General features: G+C 62.0%; 1 protein-coding gene across 7 annotated transcripts in view; it reads right to left on the bottom strand.

Annotated features, from left to right (window-relative positions):
- Positions 1-12,163, bottom strand: part of LOC135996664 (argininosuccinate synthase) — a 57,256-nt gene that overhangs the window by 25,768 nt on the left and 19,325 nt on the right. For 2 of the 7 annotated variants that reach the window (XM_065648824.1, XM_065648827.1), the window contains 33 exons: positions 11,992-12,142; positions 11,537-11,755; positions 10,725-10,838; positions 10,483-10,661; positions 10,153-10,309; positions 9,864-10,054; positions 9,703-9,784; positions 9,320-9,456; positions 9,060-9,201; positions 8,739-8,886; positions 8,404-8,531; positions 8,120-8,276; positions 7,906-8,027; positions 7,532-7,696; positions 7,339-7,446; positions 7,117-7,251; positions 6,750-6,884; positions 6,437-6,627; positions 5,828-6,041; positions 5,512-5,646; positions 5,248-5,438; positions 5,080-5,161; positions 4,656-4,925; positions 3,779-3,928; positions 3,433-3,570; positions 3,127-3,248; positions 2,790-3,027; positions 2,614-2,676; positions 2,391-2,519; positions 1,948-2,262; positions 1,596-1,715; positions 1,167-1,293; positions 167-1,056 (listed from right to left, as the gene is read on the bottom strand). In XM_065648824.1, the coding sequence (XP_065504896.1) occupies positions 714-1,056; positions 1,167-1,293; positions 1,596-1,715; positions 1,948-2,262; positions 2,391-2,519; positions 2,614-2,676; positions 2,790-3,027; positions 3,127-3,248; positions 3,433-3,570; positions 3,779-3,928; positions 4,656-4,925; positions 5,080-5,161; positions 5,248-5,438; positions 5,512-5,646; positions 5,828-6,041; positions 6,437-6,627; positions 6,750-6,884; positions 7,117-7,251; positions 7,339-7,446; positions 7,532-7,696; positions 7,906-8,027; positions 8,120-8,276; positions 8,404-8,531; positions 8,739-8,886; positions 9,060-9,201; positions 9,320-9,456; positions 9,703-9,784; positions 9,864-10,054; positions 10,153-10,309; positions 10,483-10,661; positions 10,725-10,838; positions 11,537-11,755; positions 11,992-12,142 (5,298 nt within the window). In that variant the 3' untranslated portion in view covers positions 167-713. The other 5 variants (XM_065648826.1, XM_065648825.1, XM_065648829.1 and 2 more) reach the window with 5 other exon arrangements.

Raw genomic sequence — 12,163 nt, 5'->3', positions numbered from 1 at the left:
CCTTCAGGTGCTGGACATTGGCCCTTCAGCATTGCCACATCCCAATCGTCTCCTTTCTATGGTCCAAGGCCACTCAGGGGGGTGCTCAGAGCCTGGGGGAGTTGGGGCTGCAGCAGGGACAGCCCCTTCCCACACGCTGAAGGAAGCTGCTTTCTTCAGGCATGGCTAATACTTATCCAAAAACCACCTTTATTTGGAACAAAACCAGAAATAAATAAGTGTGCACAGAAACTGATTGGATTTAAAAAAAAAAAAAAATGAACATAAGGCTATTTCAATTTAATATGTGGTTAATGTCAGGGTGCCCTGTGCTCTCCCCAACCCCATAGATCACACCCCACATCCCAGTGGGGCCCTTGCTGGCCCCTGTCACCCAGCTCATTCCCCCCACCCCATATCTGGGGGCTGATCATGGCCAAGGCCACCCAGAGCTGTGTTTGCTCCAAGGGCTGCCGGTGCAAATTGTGGGATTGCAACAAAGCCTGATTGCAAGGGGCTGACAGGACATGTTGTCCCCTCCAGGGCCCCACTAAGTCAGGGACTGCCGCAGGGAGAAGGCAATGCAGGCAGGGGCTGCTGCGGGGGCAGGGGGTGTCCAGGAGGGAGAGGAATGGTGCAAGCTCAGCTCTCCCTGAGCCACGTGCCCCCACCGGCACAGTGACAAGGGACAGGAGGAGATATGACCCCACGTCCCCTCCTGTCCCTCGGCTGTGTCAGTAGGGGTATGGTGAGACGGAGATGAAGAGGAGGAAGATGCTGGGTGCCTGCTGCCTGCCTGGGGGCAGCGCCTGCACCTTGAGGCGGTGGGTGCCGGGGTCCCGCAGCGGGCGCAGGGTGGAGATGATGCCGCGGCCCCGCTCAGTGCGGAGGCCGAAGGGGCTGCCGGGCTCCTGCTCCAGCAGCGAGAAGATAGGGCGGTGGCGGAGGGCAGTGCCAGGGGCAAGGTGCACCACATCACGGCCAGCAGCTATGCCAAGGGGCAGGGTGAGCAGCTGGTACCGCAGCATGGGGGGACCAGCCAAGCCACAATCCGGGGTGCAGACACCAACGCACAGCCTGCACAAGAGCCGGAGGGACACGGGATGTGGTAGGGGGGGCAGGAGCAGCCAGAGGGGCCGTGAGAAGGGGCAGGGAACAGGTCCCCCCAGCCCCATGGCAGGACTCACCCGGGACTGGAGCCTCTCTGGTACCCATCAGGGCATGGAGCATCCACACACTGGGCACCTCCGCGAGTGTTGAAGCACATCTGGCTTGAGTCACACTGGATCATGCCTTCTGCACACTCGTCCACATCTGCAGGCAGAGAAAGGAGGGGTCTGAGGATGCTGAGGTGTCCATGTACACCAAGTTCAGACAGGCATTCAAACCCCAGCTCCTCCACCTTCTCCACCCCCTGCCTGGGGTCTTGTATGCTGGGGCAGCGAGACAAAAGCACCCAGGCTTGACAGGGTGCTGAGCCTAGAACAACTCTCCCCTGAAAGGAGAAAGACTGGATTTCTTGGAGCAGGGATGGCAACCAGGGCACTGTGGGGACCCAGGCCACCCCCGAGGGACACAGGCATCCCACCAGGGCAGGGACATCCCCCAGCACTGACCATGACAGCTCTTCCCGTTGGGCAGCAGCCGGTAGCCAGGGGGGCAGATGCAGTGGTAGGTGCCCAGGCTGTTCCTGCACTCGTGCTGGCACTGGTTCAAGATCTGGCACTCGTCAAGGTCTGTAGGGTGACACCAAGCAGGGAAGCGTTGGTCCCCTCTGCTGCCCTGGGGCAGTCTGGCTTTCTCCTCCCCTTCCCAGCACAGCTGAGCCCAGAAACATCCCAACCCCATGAATCGCAAACAAAATGGGAAACAGGGCAGCAACAGGCACAAGAACCATCTTTTGGGAATCAAGTGGCCTCCAAACTCCCTACAAAGCCCTTCCTGAATGTTTCCCCCATGCACGCTCACCAGTGCAGGTCCCGTTCCGTTTGATGTACCCCACGGGACAAGGGGGACCCTGCAGCCCCGCAGCCTTGGCCACGCGGCGCAGAGCGAGCTGGGTGTACAAGGACTGTCCCCGCGGGTGGCGGCTGGGCCCCAGCCAGCGCAGCGGGGGGTTCCTGGCGGTGCTGCCCGTTGTGTCCCCTCCATCCACCCCCACTGGGCCACACTCGCCGCCTGGCAGCAGGGTCCTGCTGGGGGGGCACAGGCACTGGTAGGAGCCCGGTAGGTTGCGGCACTCAACGGCACAGGGCGGAGGAAACTGCAGGCACTCATTTATGTCTGGTGGAGGAAAGAGGCAGAGAGTTACAGTTGGATGGGGAAACTGAGGCTGGAGCAGGGCAGGGGAGTGACTGTGGCCTGGTCCCCTATGCCCAAGGACATGTCCTCCCCGCGACCCCAGCTCGTACCCCAGCATGGCCAGCCAGCACCCAGCGAGTGGTAGCCAGGAGGGCAGGCACAGCGATACGTCCCTGCGGTGTTCTGGCAAAGCTGGTTGTAGTGGCAGGTGTGGGACCCCTTGGCACATTCATCGACATCTGGAGAACAAAGACAGGACAGGGTTGGGGAGGCTGGCACCACGCAGTGGGTGCCCCTCGCCATCCTCATGCTCCCCCCAGGAGGGGTCCGTACCCATGCAGTACAGCTGCTGGGGGCTCAGGATGAAACCCGGTGGGCACTGGTCTCTGTCGGCCCCTGGGAATCAAGCAGAGGTGATGAGAATGGACATGTCACTGCAGAGATGTGGCCTTTGCACCCTCGCAGCCACGTGGGAGCCCAGCATCTCCATCCCTGGGAATCCCCGTTACCTGCATCAAGTGAGGCGCGGAGCTGGAAGCGAAGCTCCTCTGAGGCTGGGTCATAGGAGGTTTTGAGGGCGCTGGCTCGAATGTGCTGCACCCGGGGGGGGTGCAGGCCCGCGGCGGGGTCATACACAATGGTGTGATTGCAGTGGGCACGGGTGATGCGCCCGTCCTGCAGGAAGCTCTGCACCGAGCTGCCCGAGAGCCGCCCCGCGCCCGTCTGCACATAGCGCTCACTGAAGTCCTGGGGAGAGGCAGGGAGGGGGAAATCAGGCCATAGACCCCCCCCAGGCTCCCAGCAGGGGAGTCACAACCCCGCAGGGAGGACGGGCAGTGCTGGCACCTGCAGCAGCACCGCTGTCTCGCCGATGCTCTCTGGCACGGAGCCGCTGATCACACTGTCCAGGAGCAGAGCACCGGTGGCATCCGCGCCCCGGGCAAGGTGGGTGACGCGCAAGAGCTCTCCTGCCATTGGGAAGTGGTGAACAGCAGCCCAGGGCACCCCCAAACGTGGGTCCACCTCTGGCTGTAAAGCTCAGGCCAGCGGCAGGCTGAGCCTCCGGGATGTGCACGGGGAGGTGGAGGCTGAGCTGCGCAGGACCACGTTTCCACTGCCCCCAACACACCGGGGGCTCCTGGTGTCCCTCACCTGTGGCAAACTCCAGCTGCGACTCGTGCCGGAAGGTGCCCTGGGTGAGCAGGAACCCGCTCTGGGCGTCCCCAACAGTGTGTGACAAGGACCAGTAAACAGGGGCGATGATGGTGACCAGCACCCGCATCAGTGGCCCTGGGAATGGGGGAGAAAGGGTGTCACCGTCAGCACCCTCCAAAGGGGACACCCAGCCCTCCCCAACCACCCTGGCCCATGGGGTATAGCACAGACGTGCGATGCTGCTTTTGGGAAGCAGGGACGGCCTGGAAAGAAATCTTTCCCCCAAGATTTTCACCTGACACAGGTCAAAACCCTCTCCGGGGCGGCAGGGGTGACCACTTACCTAGGGCAGGGGGGATGCTGCCGATGCTGCTCCGGATGGCAGTGGTGCTGGAGTGCGGGTTGTCCAGCACGCTGGCATCAAGGGTGGTGACACCGAGCTCATGGGTGTTGATGACGCCAGCCAGGCTGCCCCGCACCCAGCGCGGCTCCCCTGGGGCAAAAGGGACAGGGACAGCAGCATTGGGGCTGCTCTGCCATGGGAAAATGGGGTGCTTCCCTGTCTCCTTTCTCAACAATATGTGTGTCAAGAAAACCTCATTTTCTAGACATGAAGGCAGCCAGAGCTCAGCAGGCAGCGTCCCTACCTGACTGCAAGCAAAGTCCCCACAGACCCCATGGGTCTGGGCAGCACAGTGCCACGTCAACAGGGGATGCTGTGAGCGCGGCCACGTGCCTTGCACACACCAACGTGCACCAACAGCTCCCAAACCCTGCTCTGTATCATCACCCACGGTCCTGGCCGCAGTCCCAAGCTTTTATTTGCTTCTCCTCCGGCATGCCTGGCAGCAAAATGCCAGCAGCCATACAGAGGGCACCCAGCGCTTCCTCTGCGCTGCCAGCCAGCCTGACCCTCCGCTCCCAGAAAAGCAGGCGGAGAGGATGTGCCTGGACCTGGAGCAGAGCCCTTGGGAAATGGGAATTTAATTATGGGCAGCAAACGCAGGAAGGGCAGGGAGAGATGAACAGTGGTGCGGGCTGGCACGGGGCAGCTGCTCGGGTAAGGGTTTGTCAGGGCTCAGACCTTCCAATGAGCAGCAGAAGAGGCAGGGGAGGGCAAGGAGAAGCACTATCCCTCCATACCCTGTGTAGGAGGTTTTACCCCAGGGTGTAATGGCACTGTGGGCAGCCCCAGCACCCCAAGCCATCCAGACACCTACCTTGGACAGCCAGGGTGACTTGGGCAATAGCAGAGCCCAGGGCATTGCGAGCGCGGCAGGAGTAGCTGCCAGCATCACGGCGGCTGACAGAGGGCAGGAGCAGGGTGGCATTGGGCAGGACACGGGCACGGGGACCCTCGGGCAGCGGTTCCCCATCCCGCTGCCACTCCACGGAGGGGGTGGGCTCCCCCGAGACGGCGCAGTGCAGCAGCACCCGCTGCCCAGCATGTGCCGACACCGCTCGTGGTGTCACCGTCACTGCAGGGGCACCTGGGCAGGGAGAGAGATGTGGGCAGTGCTGCAGCATCCCAGTGGTGCTGGGGACATTTCTCAGGGATTGGGGGTGATCTGGGGACTGGGGGCGGGGAGGGCGACGTGATTTGCACACCCTCAAAAGGAAGGTGCAAAGGGGGACAGCACTCACTCTGCAGGGCCAGGGTGACGACCTTTGCCGCTGTGCCTGCGTCATTCTCTGCCACACATCTGTAGTGCCCTGCGTCAGCGCTCTGGTGATACCAACAGTGTTAGCACCACACTTGGCTTTGCCGTGAAAGCTCCCCAAAACACACCAGCACCCCCAGACCCCACTCACCCCCACAGCACGGATGGCCAGGGAGCCGTTCTGCAGCTGGTGCAGGTGCCCGCCGGTCCCCACCGGCACCCCGTCCTTGCTCCAGCGGACCAGGGGCACAGGGTGGCCCCGGGCGTCACAGTCAAGGATGGTGTCACCCCCGGGGGGCTCCACTTGGTAGGTACTGGAGTGCCCCTGTATGATGGGTGCCTCTGGGGAAAGGAGATGAGTAACAGAGGACGGGGGGTGACTGGGCATCCCGGCCTCCCCCCAGTTGTCGCCTACCTCTGACAGTGACAAAGGCGGTGGCCCTGATGGCACCGGCGCTGTTCTCAGCACGGCAGACGTAGGTCCCGCTGTCGGCGCGGGTAGCTGCCTCCCGGCGCAGCGTGCTCTGGCCCCTCTGCCCTGACACACCATCTACGAGGTACAAACCCCCCCAAAAAGCACAGTGACCGGCTGGTTATAACCCCACAGATCCAGCTGTGCCAGCACTCCAGGGACCCCGAAAGGTGGAACAAGGGATGGCACCAGGATCATGTCCTCCCCCCAGGCTCAGCATCCTCCATGCCCCCTGCTCATGGTCCCCCTGCCCACGCACCGGTGACGAGCTGCCCCTTGGCCGTCCAGGAGATGCGGGGCTGGGGGCTGCCTGCAGCCGCACACACCAGCTCCAGCCTCTCGCCCCAGCTCAGGGTGATGTCTCCAGGCAGGCGGGTGAAGGTGGGCAGGGTGTGGATGGAGAGGGACAGCCGGCGGACAGCCCTCCCGGCCGAGTTCACCGCAGTGCAGGAATAGCTCCCAGTATCCTCTTCCTGCACCAGGAAAGGGGGGAGAACAGGGGTGGGCTTGGGTCTGGGGTCCGGCTGCAGCCCTGGCTCACTGGGCTGCATCTCTGCTGACTGTTGTGCACCCAAAAAAGCAATGTCTCGGCCACAAACGCTTTTTTCCAGCCCACATTAAGCAAATTCACACTGCCCAGACCTGCCAGCCTGTTGCACAGGACTGAACAGGGCTCTTCCTCTGCCAAATATTTTTGAAAGCAGCCAGGATGCAGCTTGGCTGAGTGACACCTCATCCTGCCAGCCCCAGCCCATGGACATAACAGGGCACAGAACAACCTGGGCTTACTTTTTAGCAGCAAGAAACACTTGTTTTCCAGCTCTCCAACATCACGGCTAGCTCAGCCACGGGAGGGGACGGTGCTCACCTGGACATCCCGGAGCAGCAGCTCTCCAGAAGGCAGGACAGTGGCTTTCCCCCCGCCACCCCACACCGGTGCTCCGTCCCGGCTCCAGGACACGCGAGGCTCGGGGACACCACGAGTGGCACAGGGCAGCAGCACGTCCAGCCCCTCCAGGACAGCCAACTCCGCTGGTCCAGCCATGATGACGGGGGGCACTGGATGGGACAGGAGGGCAGGGACTTGCTCACACCTCAACAGCCACATTTCACTGTGAGGTGTTGAGGAAGGAGCTAAGCAGAGGAAGGGACGAGCGCTGGGGCCCCGGTCGCTGCCTTACCTTGCACGATCAGCCTGGTCCTCCCTGCCACGGTGCCCGCAGGGTTGCGAGCCACGCACAGGTAGGTACCCGTGTCCCCCAGGGATGCCCGGAGGAGACGCAGCTGGCCCTTTGGGAGCACCTTCAGCCCGGGCCCTGCAGGGATGGGCAGGAACGACAGGCAGGACGGGGAGCAGAAGTGCCCCTTTATGGGGAGTTCCCGGGGAATGGGTCCAGCAGCTGCCGCACCCACCTCGGACAGGAGCCAGGAGGACCCATGGCTGGTGCCACTCAGCACCCTGCTGGGATGCCTACAACCCCCAGAGAGTTCAGCCACCCAAATCTCCCCCAAGCCATGGGCTGGCAGGCAGTACAAGCTCCCACTTACCTCCAGCGATGCCAACACCGTCCTTTTGCCAGGTGACCTCTGGTCTGGGGACCCCAGTTGCTTCACAGGACAGCACCACGCTGGTATTGACCATCGCCATCACCACGCTGGGCAGGGGCTTCAAGGCAGGAGGCTCTACGAGCAGTAGGGAAGTGCTGCCCACCAGGGATTCCCCAAGGTGGACCAAGGCACAGGGATTGCGACCACTGGAACCAAACATACCGTGCACCGCAAGCCGAAGGTGTTTTTGGACTGTGCCAGCAGCGTTCCTCGCCGTGCAGGTGTAGCGGCCGGCATGCGCAGGCAGCACCTGCCTGATCTCCAGGGCCCCTGGGAAGACAGCAGGCAGGGGAAGGCGGCGGGGAGCTGGCAGGGACCCACCACCCCCCAGGGCAGTGCTGCCCCAAGCCCGTACCTGTGGGCAGGACGCGGTAGCCCCCTCCTCGGCTGCCCAGCTGAGCCCCCTCCTTGCTCCACGACACCGTGGGTGGGGGCACGCCGGAGGCATAGCAGGTGAGGACAACAGGGGACAGCTGGGTGACAGCCACATCCGTGAGGTCATCGGCAATGGTGGGGGGCACTGGAGAGGTGAGGGAGGGAGGTGAGCAGGGAATGCTGAAGGGGATCCCATCCTTGCGCGCATGGGCGCAGATATTTTGATTTCTCCTCTTGCCCATCCCCATACCATGTCCTCTAGTGGGGACCGCAGTGAACCCACATCACACCCGAGGTGGTGACAGGCACCAGGAAAGCCACTCTTGGCAAGACTCACAGCCCCCGGGATCTCACCATGGATGGACACGAGGAAAACCTTTCGTGCCTCTCCGGCAGCGTTGGTGGCGATGCACTCGAACTGCCCCTCATCCCAGGGACCGGGGCTGGTGATGAGCAGCGACCCCGAGGACTGCAAGCTGCAGAGCAGAGATCAGCTCCTGCCCCAGGGCAGCAGCGAGGGGACAAACCCCCCGCTACAGCAGGACAAAGCAGCCAGTGCTGTGGGTACCTGTAGGTGCTGGGCAGGAGGTGTGGGTTCAGGGGGTGACCGTCCTTCTCCCACCTGACGTGGGGCTCAGGGGATCCCCAGGCGTCACAGCCCAGCGTGGCCGGTTGCTGAGCCAGCAGTGTGAGGTTGGAAGGGCCAAGGGCAATGGTGGGAGGGACTGCGGAAGGGCATGACGGTGATGAGCAGAGAACAGCAGCACATCATCGCACCGATGAGAGCAGCCCAGCAGTGTCAGGATGCAGGAGGACGAGCGCAGGAGGGATCCATCTGGCTCTTCTGCTTACCCAGGACGAGGAGGTCAAGGCCCCGCCGGTCAGAGCCAGCGGGGCTGGATGCCATGCAGAGGTAAGAGCCCGAATCCTGGACCTGAACAGGGTCGATTTGCAGGGAACCGTCGGGCAGGAGCTGCAGCCTGGGGAGGGACAGCAGGGGAGCCCTGTGGGAGCTCTGCATGGCCAGGATGCAACACACATGGCTGAGAAGGTGGCCAGTGTCACCACAGCCAGATGTGGCACATATCTGCTGAGCCAGTGAGGGGATGCCAAAACACCTCTTGATGTGGAGAGTGGCACGATCCAAGCTCCGGCTGTTGGTGCCACCAACCCATAGAGCCTCATACCTGTTGCTCCCACGGAGAGGCAGCAGCCGGCTGTCCTTGCGCCATGTCACCCGGGGCACGGGCCACCCCTCCGCCTGGCACGGCAGCACCACGGAGCCATTCACCAGCACCTCCACCTCCTCGGGGCCTGGCTGGATCTCAGGGGCCACTGAGACAGGGCTCAGGGGATGGAGAACATCAACCCAGACCAGCACTGCAGCCTGGGCACTGTCCAACCCCATTACCCTGACCACAGAACACTCCATAATGTTGCACATCCCTGAACTAACAGAGATGGAGATGGCACTCCCCTCCAAAGCCCCGCGGCATAGCAGCACTCACCATGAACCTCCAGGCGGACACGCAGGCTGGTGTCCCCCAGCCCGTTGGTGGCCCTGCAGCTGTACTCCCCACCATCTGCTGCCTCCACTGCTTGGATCTGCAGGAATCGCCCCTCGGCCAGGACCTGCCTGCGGGAATCCTCCTAACATCCCCAGAGCCCCCATCAGCAGCTCTCTCCGCATCACCCCCACCCCAATGGGGCTGGGGAAGGTGCATCCCAGCCCCTGCCCATCCACCATCTCAGGTCCCATCACACACACCTGCACTGGGGAGCCCTCCTGGTGCCACTCGATGTGGGGGGGCGGCACGGCATCCTCAGGGCACTCCAGGATGAGCTGCCCGCCCACCACAGCGGTGATGCTGGGGGTTTCTCCAACGCTCGCCATGCTGAGAGGTGCTGGTAGGACATGTGCCAGGTGAGTCAGGGGTGCCACCTGGGTTGGGCAACCCTATACCTGTCCCCATCAGTCATGCATAGGCCACCACTCTGCAAGACCAAACCCCACTGCTCTCCTCATGCACCCCCCAGTAACCCCAAGGAGGGATGCAGGGGATGCTCTGGCTCTCTGGTCCCCAGAACTCTGAGCACCCCTCAGCACCCCCTGCTAACACCCTCCTTGCTGCACCGCTGGGGCCGCACAACCTTGGATGCTGACGTGGAAGCTCCTGCTGTCCTCCCCGGCGGGGCTAGTGGCCAGGCAGGTGTACAAGCCAGCATCAGCCACCTACACAAAGTCAGGAGAGGGGAAAAAATTGAAGCATGAAGAGAAAATGCAGATGGGGAGAAGAAAGAGGAAGCTGTACCTTAGTGCTCTCAATGTGGAAGGTGCTCTCATTCCCCGACACGAGCCAGGGCCCTGCCAGCAGCCGTCCATCCTTCTCCCAGGTGACAGTGGGCACAGGGACGCCCGTCACCACACACGTCAGCTTTAGTGGGGTACCCACAGTGATGGACATCTCAGTGGGATGGGATGCAGCCTCAATGCGGGGGGACTCTGCAAGGCACATGGTGAGGTGAGGTTCATCCCTTCCTTGTTTCCCCTAAAAAATGGGCTAAGATGCTCTTCCCAAATCCCCAGGGGCAGACATGCACCTGTCACCAGGAGCTGGAAGGCTTTGCTGGCCTGGGCAAGAGTCGCTGTGGATGCCTTATCCTCCACAGAGAGGGTGAAGTGTTTCTCGGCTGAGCCAGCCACGTTCTCGGCCACGCACGTGTAGCTGTCAGTGTCACCCACCTCCACCGTGGCCACCTGCACAGGGGAGCAGAGCCCTGTCGATGGCTGCCACAAGCCAGGTGGCTGCTGGAGCTCCCGGAGGGACCTTGACACTTGGCAAGGCCTGGGAGGGAAGAGTGCCCCTTCCCCTCCGCCCAGCGTCTGCTGTGTCACCCCATCACAGCTGCTCTGCCCAGGGGGACACCAACCTGCAGGACCGTTCCACCTTCCAGGAGCTGGTGCCGTGGGCTAGCAACAATGGGGACATCATTCCAGAGCCAGGATACTGTGGGCACTGGTTGTCCAGTGGCTTCACATTTTAAGCGGACGGTGCCATTGATAGTGGCTGTCACCTCCTCAGCCGTGTCGCCACGGATGGTGGGGGCAGCTGGAAGGGGGTGGTCAGGCGGCTGCCACATGTCACCGTCCACCCTCCCTGCCCTGTACTCACTCAGCACCTCCAGCTCGTAGTGCCGGTGGTCTCGTCCTGCCACATTTGTCGCCTCACACGTGTATCTGCCCTTGTCTTCCTCCTGCACCGCCGGCAGCTGCAGCACCCGGCCCCCTGTGGCACAGGGCAGGGACGGGGACGGGGACGGCTCCACAGAGGTCAGAGTCCCCTCCAGCCTCCCCCTCCCACCTTGCTGTGCCTGAACCCCCCCACGCAGCCCTGGTGACATGGCGCTGCTCCTGCAGGTCCCATTGTGCTGCACACTCTGGCAGGAGCAAGGGACAGGATTGAACCTCCCCATGCTATAGAATCATAGAATAGTTTAGGTTGGAAGGGACTTTGAAGGTCATCCAGTCCAATCTCCCTGTAACAAGCAGGGACATTTTCACCCAGCTCAGGTTGTTCAGAGCCCCGTCCAGCCTGGCCTGGGATGTCTCCAGGGACGGGGCATCCGCCACCGCTCTGGGCGACCCGGGCCAGTGTTTTACCACCCTCCTTGGTAAAAATTTCTTTGTTTTATCTAGCCTGAATCTCCCCTCCTTTTGTTTTCCTCAGATCACTAAAAATTTCAATAGCAAAAATATTATTTGTATTGGTCTAAAACCATTCCCTGAATTTTTCAATAGGACAAACCACCAAAGCCTCAGTTATCTGTGCAGCTCTTGTATGCATGAGCTACACCTGAAGAAAAGTCTCCCCATCCACACTTAAGACTTTGAAAAGCATTGCGAGATGGTTATCAGCTGCTCTCAGCCCACAGAGCTGCTGCAGGAACCCCCCCAAGCCCCACACCGGGGGTCCATGCCCATTACCTAGCAGCATCAGCACCCCTGGGCCTGGGGCGAGGGGCTCCCCATCCTTGTACCAGCTGAACTGGGGAGGTGGGATGGCATTGGTGTCACAGTAGAGGGTGGTGGGCTGGCCGAGGACAGCCTGCCGGTGCTCTGTCACCTCCCCATCCTGGTCTTCTTCCAGGTAGAAGATCTCAAGGACTTCGTTGGGGCTTGTCTGCTGCTGGAAGAGGGGTGGCACTGCAGGGACAGGCTGTGGTCAGCTGTGGGAAATGTGGACTCACACCCCCAGGTGCAATCAGGGCATCTGCCCAGGCCTGACCAGGGCCAAGGAGATGCTCATTTTCCAGCAGAGACAAACCCTCGTCCTGCTCACTCTGCTCTGCTCCCACAAGGGACCCCAAGACCCCTCCTCTTGCCATGACACACCCATGACACCCACTCCTCCAGGCACTGGTTGGCCACCCAGGGCTCACCTTGGACATGCACAATGAAGTCCCTGTCATCTTCTCCCACAGCGTTGGTGGCCACGCAGGTGTAGTGCCCCGAGTCAGAGACACTGGCTGGTTTGATTTGAAGGACCTGCCCCTTGCTGAGGATCTGGAGGTGGCCGGTGCTTTCCAGGAGCTGCACGGGCAAGAAACAGGA

Source organism: Caloenas nicobarica, chromosome 19 (assembly GCF_036013445.1).
Source record: "Caloenas nicobarica isolate bCalNic1 chromosome 19, bCalNic1.hap1, whole genome shotgun sequence".
Classification (NCBI taxonomy): Eukaryota; Metazoa; Chordata; class Aves; order Columbiformes; family Columbidae; genus Caloenas; species Caloenas nicobarica.
Note: the sequence above shows the minus strand (reverse complement) of the source record. Positions and strands in the feature narration are given on the sequence as shown.